Source organism: Accipiter gentilis, chromosome 4 (genome assembly GCF_929443795.1).
Source record: "Accipiter gentilis chromosome 4, bAccGen1.1, whole genome shotgun sequence".
Taxonomy (NCBI): Eukaryota; Metazoa; Chordata; class Aves; order Accipitriformes; family Accipitridae; genus Astur; species Astur gentilis.
Genome location: NC_064883.1, coordinates 21473943 through 21495897, shown reverse-complemented (window position 1 = coordinate 21495897; position 21955 = coordinate 21473943). Strand labels below are relative to the sequence as shown.

The 21955-nt window shown below is 36.1% G+C and overlaps 1 protein-coding gene across 2 annotated transcripts in view; it reads left to right on the top strand.

The window, feature by feature from the left end:
* VPS50 (VPS50 subunit of EARP/GARPII complex) overlaps positions 1-21955 on the top strand; it is a 102440-nt gene that overhangs the window by 38583 nt on the left and 41902 nt on the right. For both annotated transcript variants that reach the window (XM_049798566.1, XM_049798567.1), the window contains exons 13-18: positions 1428-1563; positions 8742-8833; positions 9598-9692; positions 10369-10467; positions 13824-13914; positions 15446-15622. In XM_049798566.1, coding sequence (XP_049654523.1) covers positions 1428-1563; positions 8742-8833; positions 9598-9692; positions 10369-10467; positions 13824-13914; positions 15446-15622 — 690 coding nt within the window. The remainder of the gene's footprint in view (positions 1-1427; positions 1564-8741; positions 8834-9597; positions 9693-10368; positions 10468-13823; positions 13915-15445; positions 15623-21955) is intronic.

The window sequence follows — 21955 nt, the reverse complement described above, 5'->3', positions numbered from 1 at the left end:
CAGAGTGTTAGAGAATATGGCTTGGGCAGTATATGCTACTGCCAGGAACATTATTTAAGCTTAGGAAGCAAGAGAACATGATTAAATAGAAAATAAAGATGTGCAGGTTTTTTTTTGGTTTTGTTTTTTTTTTTTTTTTAATCTGAAAGCTGAAAAATAGGAGGGGTATAAGTGATGCATCTGCATTTGTGAAGAATTCTGTCCAGTCTAATGTTTATTCACCATCAAACCTAATATTGAAGGTTATCAACATTTTGTTGCAGTTTGTTGCTCAGGAAGGACACTTAGTGTTTAGAAAGCCACGGTTATATCAGTGGATGAGGGTGCAGTTCAGAGGGAATTGATTGCTTTGATTAAGGGTTTGCTTTCTATAGAATCCATGGTGGATTATTTTGGTTACGTTGACATCACTGTTGCAGAAGCTGTTACTATTTTTGAAGAGTTTTGTTGTAACTCTAATGCCAAAGCATTTATATCATCTTGGATATACATTTTTGGGTTAGCATGCAGTACCCAGATGGTAAAACTAACTAGCCTTGCAGAAGGCTTGTGGACACTGAAGTAGCAATGGGAAAGTATGAACTGTTTTCCGCAACAGTGTTAGTTTAAAGTGCTGATTTCCAGACTTCTCTGAGAACCTTTAAATAATAATGTAATTGAAATCCATTTGTGCTGCTGGACTTTGCCCTTTTTTATAAGCTGTGAGACTGTGCTTCTTCACAACAAGTGAGAGGAGGGTGACTTACCATTGCCACTCAGATAAGCAATATATTATTTTAGTCTTTTCTTTATCCAGGAAGACCCCTTCTCAAATTCATTCCTTTACCTGACAATCTCATCTTAGATATTTCTACTGTGTATCTATCTCTCTGATAAAATTGATACTTTTCACCTAATGAATATCTTAAATCATAAGTGGCTCTTTGGAGCAGGATGGATTGGGTGCCATCTAAGTTTGTTTATTTGTTTTTATACTGCTTCTTTATACAGCATTCAATCCAATGGGACATCAGCCAGGATGGCTTCTATGTACTACTGAAGTACAAGTGTCTGTATCATTGAATTGACACGGTGTCTGCATGTCACAGAGGTGGCTGCATCCCTCTTTGATGGTGTGATGTGCTGACTGTATGGTTTTACTTCTGTATCTACCTTGCTGTTCCATAAATATAAGAGAGGTGGTTAATATATGGGCCAAGTGACAGAAAGGAAAAAAAAAAAAAAAGGTGCTAACAAACAAAGTTTACACTTTTAGACAGCATTTGATTCGTTGACTAAAATCAGGCATTCATCAGCTCTCAAATACTTTTAAAAAGGAAACTGATATACATCAAGCACCTCAGCTGTATGAATACGGAAGTTTTTGTATTGTCTCTTCAAAAAATGAACATAATTAAGTTTCACAATATTATTTTGGTTTTCTGTAGCATATTACATCAGACAGCTACATTCCGTGCCTTGCTGATCTCTGCAAAGCCCTCTGGGAAGTCATGCTCAGTTACTACCGAACAATGCAGTGGCATGAGAATCATGACCAAGATGAGGCAGTAGCTGTGTCTTCTGGTAAGAAACTGTTCTGGAAACAAAACTTCTGATATTTCCAAATAACTTTTCTTGTGTTGAAGTTGTTAATTTGTGTGTTGGTACCTTTGTGGTCTTGACTCAGTGCCTTCAGCATTATTGCTTAGAGTGTGCAGTAAGGACTTAAATACTAACTGGATTTTTGTAGTCTTCAGCGTAAGGTTCATTTTTTTAATGAATATGTGTATGTGCCATTATTACAGATCTAAGCAATTTTATTTTAAACAGTGCTTATTGTTAAGTGGGAAGTCAGCTGTGGTAGATGACTTCAAAATCTGAGGATTTTTCCCTTTAACATAGGACCAATGTGGAATTTCAGATTTGTTTGATCAATGTTGAAATTTTCACTGCATATTAAGCTTAGTAGATTGGGATACTGGATTATGTACTAAGAAAGGTGACTGAAACAATAGGGAATGAATCTGTTGTAAATCTGTTGTGATTTTCAGGAAATCCAATTTCCTGATATGTCATATCTACTAGTGAATTTTAAATTTAAAATAACTTTAGATAATTACATTTACTTCTCTTGTTTTCATTTTGTTCTGATCTTTGCATGTGTAAAATAAAGCAGGTACCAAAAAGAGTTTATTGCATAGAAACATTATTATGGTAGACTTGCTCAGCTCCAGATGTAATTTTTAAAATAGTTCCCCTTAGTGTGGTTACTTGTGATATCCTGCAGAAAGAAAATCATTTGCACTGCAAAACCTTTTAAAGGAACCATTAAGCCTAATAAAGTCATATATTCAGTCACATGCATAATTTTAAATGCATTGTTTTTTAAATGCATGCCAGAGTGTTTTGGTATGTTTATTACTAATCCACTAACTCTTCTGTCACTCAGTTTTTAAGTTTCTGGAGAAGACATTGTGGCTTAGCTGTAATGTACAACTAGAACATATTTGAGCTACTGAATCACTCTTTTAAATACCTCAGCAATGATAAAGCGCACAAAAGGGAATTTCACAAGTATAATTTAATTTCAGAGGGACTATAAATATCTACCAAGTGAAGTCATTACTCATGCTGTAGTAATTATTAAACCTGTACATGGAAGCCTCATTCCATATTTATTGATTTAATAGCTGTGATATGTGCTAAAGCCAAAGAGTAAAATCCTGTAGAAAGGGTATGTAGAAGGGTATTTCAGAAGGAACCATAGAAGTAGTTCAGGAGATTAAGCTAAAATTATTCTCTCAATTAAACCCCATAGACTGGAGCAATAGAAGAAGCAGTCTTAACTGTTGTATGTGTATCTGGCTTTTATAATTTTGAGAACCGAAGGCTGTCCCACTATTTTTCTCTCGTTGTGCCAGTTAATGTCAGCAGTCTTACAAAGTACCATAAATGGGTCAAGGGACTCTTGATCTTAGGGCACAGACCCAGCGGTAGAAGTGAGAAGCTGGATTTAGAAGACATGAATTGCATAGCTCTGTCTATTTTAATTGTGATGCTTATCCAAAAGAAGTCCTGCATGGATTATGGAAAGGAGGGTGCAGTTCATCTAGATGGTGTGTTGTGTATTTGTGATTATTAATGCCTGTTACAGATATTAAAATGTACTTCGCATAACTTGGAAATAATTGCTGTTCTGTATTTCTGAGGAAAGAGGTATGTCTGCTTTATATTGTTAAATATTCTGCTTATTTGTGTTCTGGAAATTAGTCTAGTTTGAGACTGACGAGCAAAATGGAATAGAAAATACTTTCACAACAGGATTTTTTTGGGGGGGGACATTTTTAGGAGAGACTCTGAGATTGAGGCTTTTTTCTTTTTTTTTCCATAGAATTGAGTTCAGAATTTGCAGTTGTTCTTTCAGTTATAGTGTGGACTAGTCTTTGGGGATTACTATTTTTAAGATCAATTAAAAAAATACCTAACTTGGAATAAACTAAATGGAAACAGATAATTATCCCTAGATATAAATGCAATCCTAAAAATTTTTAAAGCATAAAACATATTTTAGTACCTTTCATGAAATAGGAAATACTAATGAGATTTAGTTTGCTGAAGTGTTATGACAGAGTGGCAGTAAATCATAGTGAAATGTATGGTATTGATAGTTCTATGAATCATCAATAATAACACTTAACTAATTGCTCTAATATACTGTTGGAAGGATGGAATTAAGTGTTCATATGTAGGACTTGTTTAATCATACTGAAGATAAAATTAGTGAGCTAAAAGTATCAACTCCATAGCATAAAATGAGTTCTAAGTCACATTTAATGAACTGCTACTTATTCTGTGATTTTGGTGTTCGTATAGAAAGCAGCAAATTGCCATGATACAGGTTTTCATCCCTGAAAATAAACTGCTTACTGGAATTTTTTGCATTGCACTGTTGGTCATGGTCAAAGTATTGTTTGTGTTTGTAGTATAGAATCAAAGAAAAAATTAGTTTTAAAGGGACCACTGCAGGTCTTATTGTCTTCCCTGCTCAAAGCAAAGTGGACTTCAAAGTTGCATTGGTTTGTGTGAGGTCCTGTCTGGTTCAGCTGGATTTTTGCATACCATAAAATTTACTGTGATGTTGATGTAATTCACATGTTTTTTAATTTAACACTAATTTAACAGAAGAATTGAAACTAGGCAGTAAAATGATAATTATGGCATTTAAACTCCTGATTTCACAAGTGTAATCCTAGTGGTAAAAGTTGGTAGCAACTGTAATAGCTGTAATAGATTCAATGAAAAGCAAGAAGAAAATGATGTAAGATGTAAATTTAACTTCAACCATTTTAATTTTCAAAACACTCCATTAATAGTGTTGTGTAAATTCTGTGCAAGACCTGCTTGGTATTCAAAGAATGAAGGTAGAGGACAGTGATTTGATTGATTTCATGGTTGGTTTTTTTCTCTCCTCTGCCTAGTGAGGATTAAACAAAAACCTTTTGTTATGACCGAAGGCTGCCTTCATGAATTTTGCAGAACTACTGAGAAATCTGAAAAATTACTGTATTTAAATCAGGCGTCTAGAATAATAACTTCTGGATGCTTCTGATTCTTATTTTTATATGAGTTATGAAAATTTATGTATTCTGCTACCTGTTCCAAATTTTTTAAAGCAGAAAGTGTAACTGCTTTTGGACCTTTGTCCAATCCTTGATGTTCAAGGAAATTATCCTAAATTCAGATGTTTGAATGTATGAAATTAGCTGCAGTACAGTTCATTAAAAGACTGGAAGCAAGACCTTTTAGCATGACTGGCCGTAAACCAGGAGCACGAGGTGATTGCCATAGAGAATATTGCATGTATTTTTATTGAACAGTAGCAACCATGTCCAACCATTTCTTCATAAATGGCAGTTCGTGAGGACAAGGACTGTGGTGTTAATCTTGAGAAGGGATCAAAGATACTGACTTGTTTAGACTTGGCTTCACTCTGCAGAAGTATAGAAGAGAGGAGGTTGCAGAAGCTTCTAAAGAGGATAGTGTGACTGAGATAGCTGGTTTTATTTACACATATAGTCAGAGAAAGGATAAATCCGCTTAGTGTTTCTCTGGTTGGGTTATTCTTTCTGTTTATATTTTGTTTATCCTTCCGTGATAAGTCACTTTTGAAAATGCATTTGTCAGAATTACTGCTTTCAGGAGAAAAGGAGCATGTTTAGGTACAGTTACTAAATTATAATTTACATGTACACTGGCTAATATTTGTTTTACGATTTTTCTTTCATAAGGAAAATTTTCTTTGAGTGCCCTGCAACAGTAGATGTAGTATGGAGTTATGTTTGAGTCTTGTTTTCACATCAGGCGGCCTTTTATCTTCTCATTTTGAGTAATTGGGTAAATTCTCAGCCTGCAAAAGCAGTCTCAATGACCTTAAACAGGAAAGAGCTGAACACAGCTTTGCAGCCTTGGAAGAAATTAATATCTATCCCTACTATAAGGCCAAATTCCAGAATGTATTTCGTTATGTTTTTAATTGTGAGGAGGATTTAATCAATTGAAAGTACCAGAGCTTTTACATTCTGGCTGCATATAGTATTGTACTCGTTCTGTATTCTTGAGGTTTAGCCTCATGGGCAGACTGATTTTAACTTAACTGGCTTGAAGATTCTTCTTGGTAGTATTCAGATGTTCACTATCGTAATACCCAGCTTGCAGGTGAAGCTCCCTCAGTGTTTGGTAAAGATCATAATTTAATAACATGTCCAGACACAACAAACAGCTCCACTTGAAAGAAGTTAAGCAAGGCCAGCATCCTTCTCAGTAACCATATTCCCCGCGTTTGCTTAATTTAAATGGAGCTACAGGTGTTGAAGGTTTCATATCTTTGTTGTTTCTCTTGCTTTGTTGTCATATAATAGATAATATATTTTATATATGCAATATCTAGAATTTTTTTTTATTTACATGGGAAATCCAAATAGTTCTTGTTCTGAGAAACATACTCTGAAAAGTTCAAAGCAGAAAACACATGGTTGATGCGGAGAAGGAATACGCATATCGTGCTCTTCTACTTACAGAGAGTCTGGCCTAGAACTGGGAGTATGAGACACTGGTAAGTGCTATTTAGGATTAGTGATTGTTACAGAAGGAAGCTCTGCTCACTTGCCAGCGAGCACTGGATGATGTAAAGAAAATACGGTCAGAACATGGTCAGACTCTGCTGTGTTCTTTTGTATTTTGGTTTAATTGAATTGTCAGTATCTGATACCAGTCATAACCATTCTTTTTCAGTCATAGCCATTCTTTCTTCTCTTAAATATGCAATAGTCCTGACAATGCTGCAGAGGTCTGTTCTGCACACATCTGTAAAGGTTGATTAAAATCTTGTTGTATTGGCCTCCCATTCCTTACTGGGCTTATTAGTAAGGTGGCCACAGTATTTACGTGATATTCAGCTAGACTGCATGGTCTGGATTCAGGGCAAGGCTTGCCATGGAAAGAGCATTTTGTCGTTGACAAAAAATATCTTAGCATTGACAGATGGAGGTTCTTTATGGTTTTGTACTCTTCTTCAGTAGATAGCAAATTAGACATGAAAAATTGCTACTGTCTCTGAGGAAAGTGAAATTAAGCCAGGAGGCTTTCTGGAAAAAAAACTATGAAGCCTAGTAATGAAGAACTGCAAAGGTCAGTCAGGATTAGCTCTCACTGTGGTCCTGGTAGCACATTACTACCTAAGGAACACTATTGTGACATGGATTCAGGATGCAGGTGGTGTTTTTGTCCTTGCTAGTTTTGAATGACCATATAAAATCCTGTCCCTGCACTGAGATCTGCTCATGAATGAAAAGCTGCTGGAGCTGCACCTGAGCTGTCTGGCAGCATCACACAGTTTAACAACTGAACATGCTTCACAGCCTCAGTGCTGTCTCCCTGGGTGGAAGCTGGATGTAATCCCACTGAGGCAGTTCAGTCCATGGCCTTGGATCACTTCTGAATTCCTTGCTGAGGCTAGAAATAATACCCACCCCCCCCACCCCCCCGCCCCATCAAATAATGTGTTCCACAAGTTAGGGTTGGCCAAGACACTACTGCCAGTTGTTGAGGATCTGTTAAATGTTCTACTCTTTCCTTTACCTTCCTGTTTGCGTTATAGCAGTGATGTGTCTACCTGGTCATGAAGTCCAACAGGTTAAAAAAGGGAGTCCATCTTTCAAGAACGCAATCTAAGTCAAGGGTGTTAGACAGGTGCTCGTCTGTTAGACATGTCCTGTTGCTCTCCACGTAGGCCCAAATTATAGGTAGGAACTGTCTTTCCCATGATATCATAAGGAACTTTCATTTATTTATTTATGTATTTTTTCCAGTTCCCTCTCTTGGTTCCTGCAGGATCAGGACTTTGTGCTGCCTGTTCCCGTGAAGCCTAGGCAGCAGGGATGGATGAGACTGCCTGATGTGTGTGCAAAATAATAGCTTGGAGCTGGGTGGAGGTTCTTGAGAGGAAATGCTGGAATCGGGGAAAGAAATGGCTTTGAGTTGGGAGCCTGTGTGTGGAGGTAGAGAGACAAGACCAGCTGGGCCAGGAGCAAGGCAGTAAATAGTCTTCTCAAGTACTGAAAATTAGGTGGAGGTTGCAGAGAAGATGGAAAGACGGGTCTGAGCTGCATGGCAATGCTGGGATACTGCAGGCAATCTTAATTCTTCTGTATTAGCAGCCTCTTGAATGATGGGGTAGAAGGAGGGCTGTATGTTTTGTAATATTCCAGTGTAATATTTTATGTGAGTTTTTATCTTTCTTGTCAAATCACTAAATGGTTTGGGCTTTAAAGGACATGCATAGTTGCTTGTCAGGAACAGCAGATTTTGCTTACCATGGGGAAACTTTGTATGTATAGTCTGGCTAAGACAGAGCTTTCCTGTCATCAGTCATAGGCTGTGAAGCAAACTGCATGACACTGTGCCATCACAGTCTGCAAGCATAACCACAACTGTATATTCACAAACCACATATAAAATAGTACCTTCTCTGTTTTAGAATGGAAATAAAACTTATTTCCCCCATGGGCAGAGGGAGGACCACATACAGGAGAAGTTTACCAGGCATTATAGTGCTTTTTTGGAAAGTGATCCAGTGCTACAGGAATGAAGGTTTTAGAATTAAATAAAGTAATTTGGAAGAACGAAAGACACCTGCTTGTATGATTGACATTATTTTATGCTTAAGCGTAGATTAGAATGAGAGGGGGGAAAAAAAAAAAGAAAAGAAAAGAGCATGCTATATTGTTTACATAGTTAATGAAAAAGTTTCAGTATTTTTCCTCAGAGTTGCAGACAGAATTTACCAGGGCAGAAAGTTAAAAATCTTACTTCTGAAATCTTTACTTTCATAATTCTTGTCTACAAAGGTAGAATATCTTAGAGGATCTTGTTGTAGAGAGCATTGCTCACTTCAGCATTGAACTTTATCTTGTGTATTTGAAATATCAGAATCTGTTACTCTCATCTTTTTTTGATTTTTATAGAATGGGGTATCCTGCTTACATAAAAGCAATCAGAAGTTCTCCTGGTCTGCATTAGCATACAATATTTATATGTGCTTTATTCATTTCCTTTCAAAAGTTTAGAGCAATGGAGCTCTCCTGGAGTTTGCGTAATGGGTAATATGATAGTGGCTAAGGCAGAAGTTTCTTTATAGGTAGAAAACTAGGATACATTTCAAGGCTTTTGGAAATACATACAATACCTTTCACCTTGAATTTCAGATGGCAGCAATGTGATTGGAACTGAAGAGAACAGTTTTGACCGCAGCTATGTAAAAAAGAAATTGGAACATGGGCTTTCACGAATATGGCAGGTATGTTTTTGATTATTTTTTTTTCTTTGTAAATATTTATCTCCTCGCTGCTGCCCCCCCTCCACTGGTATTAATTACAGTTATATTTATATTGATCTTCTTAAAGAAATCTCCCCAGGGATTTTTTTTTTTAAGTGATTTGTTTTGAGCTAAATATATTAAAAGCATGGAAATACAATTTCCCTGACTCAGTTACTGCTTGGTCACTATGCTTACAAACTCAGTCAAGATACCAGAACATAGTAACCTGACTTGCAGCCTGATTCCACTTCTCCCAAACTGTTTGCTGCCCCACAATCTATTTTCTTTTCATGTGCTTCTCTCTGTTATCACAGTCATACTGCTTTATGTTTCTGGTATAACTGTAGCTATGGAGAACCTGAAGTCACTTGCCTGGTTTTAACAGTATTCCTGGTCTGACTGCTGGGTCAGTTTGATGTGCAGTGAGACCCCAAATGTATGATGAAAAAGCTGTAAACCTTTTCCGTGGCTGAATTGTAATCCAGAGCTCTCTTTTTGCAGCGGCAATAAAGCATCTAGGATTGACCTTGTGTTATAGAGTGTTAAAGAAACTGATTCTAATATTATTTTAGAAAGGCAATGAGAAAGCACTCATGTTACAGAAAATGGAGTTCTACTCTAAATATCAAAAAGAAGCTGTAAGTGCAAACAAACCAAAAAGTGATAATGAACCAGGCATCTGAGCCTTCACCTTTTTGTCTTCAAGTGTATTAACTATACAAAAACTTGTTTGTGTTTTGTAGGATGTTCAACTGAAAGTGAAAACATATCTTCTGGGAACAGATCTGTCTAACTTCAAATATGATGACTTCATATTTGTACTTGATGTTACCAGCAGGTACTCTGATGTGGTCATAAGACCATTTAATACATGTGCACAAACTTGAACTCTGATAAGACAGCACAGTTAATTAAGGCTGATATTTACATTCTGATGCCAACTTTGTTCATATCTACTGACAGTTTGAAGACTGCTTCTTCTTTATGTGGGCATTTATGAGGATGTATTTGGGAGAGGTAGCATAAATTGCTTTGCTGCTCAAGTGGCGCTGAAGTGCAATATGATTTCAGTATTGTCCACCTTTAAGAATTCAGATGTGCAGATCTGACAATTTTGACGTTTCTAAAAGCTTTTAAAGGGACTCTCAGTCAAGAGCAGTAAAATACTGTGATACTGGTAACCTGTACAGTATTATAACCTTCTGTTTTGCTAATAAAATAACAAATTCAGGCTGTGAGCTGTACAGCTTGCCCTGCATAGCAGGATCTCAACAAGATATTTATTTTGCTTATGGCTCTTTGTCTCTATGTGTATGGGACATTATGATAGGATTTGGAGGGAAATGAGGCATGGACTTTTGTAGAATGAGTGAAGTGTTTGCAACTTAAAATTGGTGCTCTGCTTTTATGGAGATAGATGTACGCTCATGGTAACAATTGAGGCTTGTAATTCAGGTTGGAACAACAGTATTAATAAACCAATAAATATTTCTAAACTAGTTTTATTGTTACAGACTGATGCAAGTTGGAGAAGAATTTTGTGGCAGTAAGTCTGAAGTTTTGCAAGAATCTATAAGAAAACAAAGTGTTAACTATTTCAAAACATACCACAGGTGAGACTACTATATGTGTAGTGGATGAATCTAATGTCTTTTTTTTGTTGATTTTAACTTTAAATGCTTTCCAAAGGAATTCTACTGCATAATGTTCCTGCACTGAGGTTGACAGATAGTGGAATATATTTCATTATGAGAATAGGGCTCTGAATCCTGGAGAAGGGGAGAGGGTGGAGAAGCCTTTGCTTCTGCTGTGGTTGTGGAAAACTCTAGTTCTGCAGCGGGCAAGCCAGATAAAGATGAAAAACTTTTTACATAGAATTTCAGCAGTTTTTCACGCTGCCTCTTAAGCTGTCTCTAGGGATCCTGAGGATGAATGCCTCTGACGTCCATACTTCCTAGCCAAATTGTTACTTCTTTTTCTGTGCCATTACTTAAAAACAGCTGATCATGTATGGCTATGAAATGTTTTTTTTCAATATGCAATTTTGTCTTGTATCAAATGAGATGTTTAGAACTGAGTCCATCCTTTTTAGTCACATTTTCGTAGTTTTTTCATGGCAGTATCTAATGTTTTGGTCAGCTCTACTATCATACCTGAGGCCAGTGCAGTCATATGCAGGCAGTCTCTGGCCTCAAATATGATATATGGCTATGACAGCTTCAAGACTTGTCTGTCTGTTTTAATTGTCTTGATTTCCCAAATGTTTTGGTTCGGATGATTGACAACTCTTTCATTCTAGTTATCTAGTATTTATCTTCTTTCTGGGTGTAAAAAGCTAGGAAGATATGAGAAGTACAGTGTTCCTTACTCTGAGAAACTCTTACTTTCCCAGTCTTGATCTGTTGTCCTGTTATATGGGAGCTGTCATACAACTAATACTTCCAAACCCATTTGGTCTGAGACTTTCTGCCTAAAATGCATAAAGTATAAAAATTATGACAGGAGAACATGAAACAGTGTCTAAATTCAGAAGCTGAGAATGTGGTCTGGAATTTTTTCCAGCTTTGGTAGTTTGTAGTTAGGATTTCTTTCTGGACATTTGATTAAGACTTCAGTTCCAGTTGTCTAAAAAGCTTGAGCCTTAATCAGATGCACATTATGTCTTGTCAGGAGATGAGTTGATTAAGATGCCACGCCCCCTATCTTTATTTCTTGAAAGCATTTTTGAACCCTGAACTGAATTTCGTGAACTGATTTGGAAACTGAGCTTGCAGCTCTAGGCTCAGAAGAGGTGCACTGGTCTACGTAACCATCTTTTACTACACTGACTTACCACATAATAACTTACTTGTTTAAGTAAATATCGTATTGACCATTATGGTTTTGCTTGTGCTTAAAGGACCTATTTAACAGCTTAGTTAGGGAATCAAACACTAATTTTCTGAATTATCTTTGAGTACAATAAAGGTTAAGGAACACTGATGGAATACGTATAGAACTAATACTTTTCTGAAATAACTTCTTGTTTTTATTAAGGTAACATTTCTTGTAATTCTTGTGAAAATAAAAGGAAATACTTATTGATATGACTCAAATTTTGTGAACCTTTTAATACTTTTTACATGTTTTATGCTGTGTGGGTATTGTAAAGATTAATTAGGTGATGTTTTCATCCTGAGAAGGAACCTCTCTCTCAGCTATATCCCTCAGGTTGATTTATATAAAAGCTTTAAGCATCTTGCCTTTTCAGATCAAGTTAATGTGGCTTTCACTCCCTTTGTGTACTTAATTGGAGGGGGGGCGGGAAGCTAGCGCTTTTAAGGATTCATTAGTACATAAAAGCTACATAGAGCTGAAATGCTCAGAGTCCAGGAGTTATCAGTTCTTTGATTGTGTAATTTGACATACATGCCCTCCTGGGTGATGTGGTGTTTTGGAGAACTGCCAACATAGAGAAAGTATTCAAAGGAAGTGGTCATGTCATTCAAAAAGAGTAGAAGAGCAATGTAATACTAGAGCATACATGAAGCCTTTTTTGGGTAAAAGTTGGTTATTTTGAAAAATTAGAGTGGACTTTTGGCAGAGAACATCGTTAAAGTGATTGGAATGCAATTTACTTTTTGTTCCAATACATTTGTAAAAAGGTGTGTCTGATCGCTATAAAGCTTTTGAAGAGGAGGAATGGATCAGACCTTCCATGTGTGCCACTTTCTAGACTTGTATGCTGGTGAAAATGAAGAGCATTTGTTCAACTACTTTGTCACTGCATTAATTTCAGCTTTGAAATGATACAAAAACTGGTGCTGTGTGGCTTTTAAATGTTTGCTTTTCTAGGACTTTTTCTCCTTAGTTGCTCTCAAAGAATTTTAATCCATAATGCTAACTTTCACAGCATCTCTATCTGTTATTTCTGTTGGCTTTGCTGCGAGAAGATCTGCAAGCTATGGGTACTCAATGCCTTGAAAATACCATTTGAAGTCTATTTGCATTTAACTGGTGAATATAAACAGACACAGCAAACTGTAGTCATAATTCAAGACATTGCTCATCCTATTGAGGCAAGAAAATTTTAATTGTGGTGATTATAGTTTGTTATTGAAATAGTGGTGTTTCTAGAATATTTTACTGCCTAATTAGAAACGCAGTGCATAATTTACTAACTGCTACTTGTTAAATAAAACAATATAGCGTATATTAAGAAGAAAAGATGCAGCAATGTGACCTCAATGAGCACTCATTGCTGTCTTTTCCTATATGTGTTCCTGCTTATGTGGCAAACAGATTTTCTTTAATAAAGATATTTCTGCTTATGGCTGAACAGAGGCTTTTCTAATGATTTAAACCATAACAGAAACAATGCAGAGATGTAATGGCTTGGTTACGTTTCCCTAATACATGTTCTATATTAGTTCCAAGGTAAAGTTAAGCTATGAAGAAAAATATAGCTTAGGAGATTAATAGCCATTTAACTTTTTTCTTTTTTGAAAAGTTGAGATGTCTGTAGAACATTAGTTCTTTCCACTTCCCTTTGCTAACTGTTGGCTTCAGTGTGTTTGAAAGAAGCATCTATCTTGTGTGGGCTCACAGAAGCTGTTGTACTGCTAATAGAGTGTTTGTATATATTATATTGCTTTCTGCAGTTTACACAGAAAAAAAAGGTCCAGTACTACTGCATAATCACAGATGTTTCTCTATACTTTCTAATGGTTTTGACAAAAAAAAATGTTTGCAAATTTTGGAGATTTACATTCATTGAGAATTTCTCCAGAGGTGTTGTAAAACATACACTGTGTTAGTAGCCACAGCTTTTAGGTGGTCTGTCAGTTGAAAGGATGGGTTGAATATCTGTTTTCAAGTGTGACTTTTTATACAGTTTTTGAAGTTTTTTTTCACTGCATAAGTTGAATAATTGTCTACTTCCTGATTTACTCTTGCTGCCAATTAAGAGTATTCATTTGTTGTATTTCAGAACCCGTCTTGAAGAATTAAGAATGTTTCTGGAGAATGAGACCTGGGAACTGTGTCCTGTTAAATCAAGCTTTAGTATTCTGCAGCTTCATGTATGTTCTGTGAATAACACATACAAATGTAGTAATGGTTTAATGGCTAAGAGTCCAGGTGTTCTGAGAAGTAGTAAGATCTATGAACTACTGTGCAAATGTTTTTAATGGCTGCTAAAACCCCCTAAATTTCACTTCATGATATTGGAAACTTAAGATTCAAATGCTTTCAAAACAGTAGTATTCCTGTTTCAGGCAAGTAGAGATTTACAGAAGATGCTAAAGTTGTAAGTATAATGTTAGCCTTTAATTTCATGTTTTAATGTGGTGTTAATATATCAGTTTTCCATTTCTAAATTATTTATCTGAGAGTAAGATCCTAAAAGTTGAGTGCCTAAAAGTAGTCACATGAGTGCTCAGTAGCTTGTACCAATTCCGGCACTGTTTCTGGAGACATAGGTCACAGTGAGTCATTTGAAAAGGGGAAAAAAAAGAAGTTAATTCTTCTGTGGTGAAGTCCAACTGAAAGCAAGTACTTGGTGTGCTCACCTGCTGTCCTAAAGTGATTTTTGTGAAGTTTAGCATGTGGTGGGTGAATTTCACCTGTTTTGCCAAATGAAATATGGATGCTTATGATTAAAGCTATCACAAGTGCAAAAATGGATGTAGCTGAGCAATCTCAAGCAAAAGACAATTTTGCAGCTTCTGTAGAGCTAACTGTAAAAGTAAGCAAGAGGCTACTGCGACAGTAATAGCACAGAGGGAAGAGGAAGGAGGACCGTCAGTAGCATCCAGCAGCAAAAGAAATAGTAATTTTAGTAGAGAAATGGGATTATAAATCCATATATATTGCTCAAGGGACTGGAGCAGCAGAAAATGTCAGAAAGTAACTGATTCATGTAAACAAACAGAAATCTAACATTGCAATCCTTCTAGCTGCATATGTTTTGATCTTTAAACCTTTAGATAAATGATAATGTACACTTTGCCATTTATGAAGATCAATAGCTAGAGTTTAATAGATAAAATTGGTAGGTCAACTGAGATAAGTCAAGGTTTTGTAGAAAAAAATGTCTAAATCTGTGCACTCAGCTGGTCATCAGAAACCTCATGTGCAATGGGTTTGAAAAGTAATAAATTTTGAAAAGAACATTTTAAAAATAAAATATTAAGAAAAAAATTTCATCGTTCGTTAGTGAATTACTAGGTAACTTGTGTAAAGAAAACTACATTTTTTTGATAGAATTTAGGTCTTGTTTTATCTCCTAATTTCTGTGAAATAAAAAATCCACTTAGCTTTCACATAGTTTTAGAAGTGAATACTTTCAGAATGCAGGAGATGTATTGCATGTCATAGCCAAAACCTGGTAAAATTAGAAAGACAAGCAGTATAAGATTGCCAATTTCAAGGTTAACTTGAGCCAGCATGAAAAGCATGTTTAAATAGACCGCAAGCTTTGGCTGAAAGTTTTTGTATCAGGTTAATTGTCCACAAGTTTGTTGTTATGCTCTGTTTTTATGGAACTGGAGTCATAATAATGCTGAAACTGTCTTGTTGGTGATTAAAATTGTACTTTATTTCTATTAATAGGAATTTAAGTTCATGGAGCAGTCACGTTCCCCATCTGTGTCACCTAGTAAACAGCCTGCTTCAGCAATTTCAACAACAGTAACGTTATTTGAGCAGTACTGTAATGGAGGAAACCCATTTGAAATTCAGGCCGACAGCAAAGATGATGAGACAGAAGACGTGTTAGCTTCCAATGGGGTATGGAGTATTTCAGGAAAAAAAAAAGGAAAAGCAAATCTTGCTCTCAGTAAATGATGATTTATTTTGTGTATCAGTGGTGGCAAAATGTCTTAGTACAAGGATCAGTTAACTGCAGTACTGTGTAAAATCACAAGCCACTTCTTTAATTAGGTAGGTTGCTTTGGTTGCTTTGCTTTTAACCATGCCAGAGAGCCAGGCATCCTGTTTAAAGTTCAATTTGTTTTGCAGTGGATCAATATTTTTTTTTTTCTGCTGCAGTCAAGTGTTTCTGAAGGCTAGCAATACATGTTCAACCTAAATTAGTATTTTTCCAGGGGTTTAAGTTAGCTTTCTTTGTGGAAGCAATTTTGTCATTTTAGGACTGGCTTTCTGGCTTCTCAGGAAAGAATCACTGTGGGTTGCTCCTTCCGTTGTATTTGTTCACAGCTATGTGATGTGCGATGGATTATCTGATGTTTGTTAGGCAGTTTTTAATTGTAATTCAAGTGCTCAGGACATCCACTTTACAGTAGGATCTACTATAAAACTGAAAAATAACTTTGTGTATTTTTTTTCAGAATGCTGTCAAAATCTAGTAGTGTCAAATATGTTTTAATGTAAAACTTTGTACCATTCTTTTAAATACTGCATTAGCATATTTTTGTTACAGCTTATGCTCTGTTTATCCCTTTGATGAATAATGTTTTCTTGGGCTTTTTTTGTGATAAGGTTGGGTTTAGTTTTTTGTTTAAGGTTAGTTAATCCAGCCATCACACTAATGGCTTTCTCATTTTCAGCTTCCTCTTGTATTCCCTGTGGAACTTGAGTTGCAGAGCAGCTTGAGCAGCTTGATCTGTATCTGACACGCTTGAGTGCGATGCTGCAGTGCCTTGCCTTCTGTGGGCAATGATGCAATCTCTTTCCTACTGTGTCAGTTGAAGAGAAAATACAGTTGATTGGCATAAAATATTGTTGCATTGTGCTTCAAGGAAGCTGCTCAAAAGCCAGTTTCCTGGTGGTAGTTCTTCCTCCTGTCAAGTAATAGAGCAGAACATATGTCCTGCCTTTTTCATATCAGCAAGCTGAGAAGAGTTGCATGGTTATCACTTTTAGACTTACACGTAGACTCCAAATGAGTGTGTTAAGCAAAGATGAATGCACTGCGGGGCGTGCTGAAAACTGCAGAATTCCATGGTACTTTGTAGAAACCCATTCTGAAACAAAGCTTTTGGGGAATCTGGACAACCGTTTGGTAGATATTTGCTAAAATGATCCTTAGTGAAATAAGGATTAATGATGATACCAAGAGTACTCTTGAAGTTTTCAAAATGAAAGCTCCCTCTACTGAAAAGTTCATTTCAGAGTTTTGTATATGTTTGTGAGTAGTTTTGCTTTTTAGAAGATTTTTTTGAAGGACTAGAAAATTAACTTAACTTTGGGGATTGTTTGTTTCTTTGGTTGTTTTTTGTTTTTTTTACCCCAAGACAGCTTTCTTCTGAAGGTTTGACTCTGTAACAAATGTGTAGAGCCATCATGACATGCACTGTGAGTGCAGAAATACATCTCAAATATTGCAGGATATTTTTTGCAACTATTTGCATGTAGAATAATTAGGAAGGTGTGAAATTATTTTACAAAGATGATGTTAACTGGAGCTACTGAGACTGTATAACATCTTAATAACAAAAAAGAGTAATTGTTGGAACATGATTTCCATCTCCTCTGATTCCTTGCAGGTTGCTGCTGGCAAATGAATGCAGACACTGTCCCCATATTTTTGTGCAGTGACTTGTAAGCAGAATACTTAGACTTGTAGAAGGCTAGAATTGTCTTCATTTCTTGACTATGGATATGTTGAAGAATTTTTCTTTCTATCTTCACACTTGTGTGAGATATGAAAACTTTGCACACGAGCTAGAACAGAGCTGCTTCATTCTTTCAAGTTTTAACATTTTACCCTTCAGAATCTGTTTCTCCTAGCTCAAGTAAAATTTAAATGACATCAGCTTCCTCTGGACTAAGCTTTTGCTTCTATAATCATGAAATCATTTGATGAAAAAGTTAGGTAGCAAATGCTGATGAACCTGTTGGAGATACTGTTTTGTTGGCTCTTGCCAGCCTGAAGCATCACACTGCTGCCAAGCAGACTGCTATCAGTAATACTCTCTTTGGTCTTCAGTTGTATTTTTTTTCCCCCTGTTCTCCAGTGAAGAACCTATTTGGAGGATTAATAGAGCTTAAAAGAAAAAAAAAAAAAAAAAAAAAAAAAAGCTTTTGCTTTCTGTACAAATACAGTGTTTCAAGTACAAAGTCTGCATGCAGTGACAGTTACACAGGAATTGTCATATTATGCGAGACCAGTGGTGGTTCTCTTACAGCATCCTGCTTCTGGTAGTGGTTAGCACAGACACTGCAGGCCTATGAGAGGTTAATTGGTCCTGCAAGTCTTACTGGGACACTTTGTAACCTGCATAAGTTACAAAACGTAAATGTGTGGGATGGTTTTCCTTTATTTCTTCCTGTATTCTCTTGAGAAAAAGGCAAGGAAGCCACCTTCACCCCAGAACGACGTTCTTTATCGTAATGGAGTAATATCTTTATCCAGGTAGTTATCTGTTATCTTTGTTGCCTTATTACCACAGGGAGTCAATGAATTTGACCATCTAATCATCCTGGCTAAAAATGTCTCTTTCTTCTGAATTTGTCTCTAGCCATTGGAAAAAGCCTTTCTTGTATGTAAAGGTTACTGCTCATATATTGGTTGTTCACTGCTGTCTATTTTTTGAAGGTGTGTGAGGCTTAATCCCAGCCAGAGCTGAAGCTAGTTAAGACAGTAAGGATTAGTTCGTTGCTAAGGGATTGCCCCATTCTTTGCACGTAGGTGCTGCGGTCACTGCAAGCACCGTGGTGGAGATGGCGTTCTAGTAAATCACTGCCAGGATGCCGTTTGCCTTCTCGGGTGGGGCTGAGAGTGGCTGCCTCAGCGGTTCAGCAGTGGCAGGCTGTGGTTCTGGTAAAATAAGCTAGAGGGAGTCATGATTCCATCAATTACCAATAGGCTGATGTGTCACGCGTGTAGCGAAGTCCATGTTGTGGTTTCCCCGTCTTTAATTTTGAACAGTGTCCCATTTGGTAGGCTTGCACATTGTCAGGGACTTTCAAGGCTGGCTGCACTGTCCTCTTTTTTTAAAGCTGTGTGCCAATTTAGTGTTCTTTATTGGTGAAAGCTTAATATATTTTAAATTTGTAAAATCTGATTTTGTGCCTGATGAGGAGCTATAATGAACTTTGGCTTTCCTTTAACACCAGAGAGACAGAATGTTCTGTGTGGAAAAAGTGAAATATCAATTATGTGATTTAGTATGCATTTTTCTTGTGAAATATAGGTTAGATTTATAGTCATTCATATTATAAAATAGTGGCTTTTTAACCTTAAATGTAGTAGTATGGGGAGAACTTAGCAACAGTGTATAGAACCATCTTTTTTCTTTTTTTTTTTTAAACTAAAATACAAAGTTAAGTTTCAGTTTGCGTAATGCAACTTAAAATTGGTTATGGAGGATGATACTTTTGATTTTTCTTCCCTCCTTGTGGAAATAAGTTGTTGTGAATATTTCCTTTGTTTGACATGTTTCTACCAATGCTGTATATAAACAGGTTTATTTCATATGATAACTTCAGTTTTAATGCATTGGAAAATGGGAACTAATTGCTTTTAATACTGAAAGATGTTGAAGAAGATGAAGAATCATACTGAGACTGTGGATGGGGGTGTTCAACAATGCTAAGGCGGCACTTACTTGATTTTCATCAGTGTATTTGGCTGTTAACTCAGTCACTATAAGGATAAAATCCTTTCCAAAATATTTGTGAGTCAGGGAAGTATTATGCACGTTTACACAGAGAATTGAGGCACAGGGTAAGTTAACTAACTTGTTGCTAGTTGTACAGGACATCTAACCTGGCTGGTATTACAACCAAGGTTTCTTGTGACCCAAGTAAGTATGCTTTCCAGATGACCATTCTACCTTCCCTTTTCATATTTTTCATCTCCTCTCTCCTTTACCAGCTCTTCCAAAGCACTGACACATAGAAGGAACTCTTGGTTTAGGAAAAAAAAAAAAAAAAAAGTTACACCTATTTGGTTATCCTGTACATAGAAACAGAAATAACTTGCTTAGGTAATGTGCGATAACATTTCTACAAAGGTTTGAGGTTTTGGTTTCTTGACTGACCAGTTAAGGTGGAGGCACATCTTAGCACTTAAAATTGAAATTATTTCAGATGGAGGTTGCAAAATTTTGTTTCCAGAGGGTGCAGACCTGTTTCCAGATATTTCAAGAAATGGCATAACAAGGACATAAGCAATTGATTTACATGTCAAATGATCTGTAGGACGGTAAGAACTGTCAGAGCTTATTTTGAGAATTTTAAAATCTTTTTAACTCCTTAGTTGTTGCAGTTCTGGGCAACTGAAAACAGGCCTCTGGATCCATTCACCTCAGATCTATATCTTGAGCTTCAATGAGATGCTTTTTTTCTGTAGCTCTGTAAAATATCTTTGTTGCGATACAGTTAACTTACAGTTTTGTAACGCTCTTCAACTTTGATGAATCTTACCATTGTCCTGTGGGTTTGTTTGGGCCGATTGCCTAAACACTTGTGAACTGATTATTGCTATGAGATACCTGAATTCCTTTTAGCACTTTAAAATTTTACTGCAGACTGTGCATATTCAAAATGGATATATAAGGTCTGTTCAGGTTGAGGTCACTAATAGTTGTGAGTTACTTACTGCATACTTTAAAATGCAGATATTTTTATGTCATTAAATAACTTTTCCAGCTCATTAATAGTATTAGATTGAGGAGACTTAATAAAGTATTTTTCCATGTTAAAAAAAGAAAAATATTCTCAAAATTCTCTTAAACTGTAATGTTAAGACAGTTAAAATGTCAACCATCAGATTCCTATATCAATATGCATTGTACTTAACAATTTGTAGTCAATTTATCATTTTACTTTCACTGGATTTTAATTGAATTGGCATGTCATTTTTTATATATTAATACATAATAAGTGGTGGTGATTCTCCATGCTAATATTCCAGCCAAGTTAGTTAAACTATGACTCTTTGTCCTTAATCAAACCTGAACTCAGCTAATTTTTGAAATAAACTGCTGCTTTCATTATATGTTTCCTTTGTCCGAAATGTTCATGAAGCAGAAATTTTGCTTGTGAGTGCTAATGATCAGAACATTTCTTTTTAGTCTGTGTCTCATACTATGTTTTTTTGGCCATCTGAGCTGTTTTTGCTTTGAATTTGTTTGTACTGTGGGCTTCTTGCTTTTATAATATACTGCTTTCATAGTACTGGGCTTTAAAAGCCTCCGGCAGTTGCCACGCGTGACTGAAAAAATGTATTTCCTAGTAAATTTTGGATGATTGAGAGACTGGCATTACTTTCTTGTATCTTCCTTGGTTTCACCTCTGGAGAACGGTTGTATCCTTTAAAACCCTGCCATTTCTTAAGGATCCTGGAACCAGACCTTGTTTGTCATATGTCATTATTGACTCCTTTGATAAAATGGCTTCGGACCAGTGTACATGTTAAGGAAAAGCTAAAAGGAAAAGTATTGTGTACTCTTTTCAAGTGCAAGTGCATTCTGTAGCCTGATGGATATGCTTAATGTTGTGATAGCTGCATAGGTGTTCAGGAAAAAGGGTTATATCCCAGAGCATCAAGTATTTGTTTTCCTTTTAATCTTTTCTGGGTTAAGGAATTCACTTTGTGAAAAAATTTATTTCACTATTTATGAAGTGTTTAAAGCACCTATACTACAGAGCAACCTAGAACACTTGAAAAAGAGATTGACATTAAAGATTGCTTTTAATTGGAGTAAAAAAAGATTGCAAATTTGAGGTGTTTTAAGAAAAAAACCATCCCAGTTGTACACTTCTAATATATATGTGTAGCTTCATAATTACAAAAAGCATTTATTATCTGGATTTGTGAATAGTATTTCTCCACATAACTCATACTCTAGAAATAATAATACATGTCTACCATGGAAATCCTATATTGTATTATATGTGCTGTAGCCTGTGTTGCTCATTTTTTTCCAGACATCACTTGTTAGGCTCAAACCTTCCATCCTTGAATTGAAAATAATTTTCTTGTGATCTTTGAAATGCAATTCAGCAATTGAACAATGAAACAGTTTCAAAAAAATAAAAATGCAGCTGAGTGTTTGGAGGCAGTAGTTGTCAGTAACTGCTTGAGCTTCTTATTTTTCAAAAGGTGCAATTAACATCAAATGTTCCTCAGTATAAGAAGGCATGTCCCAAGGC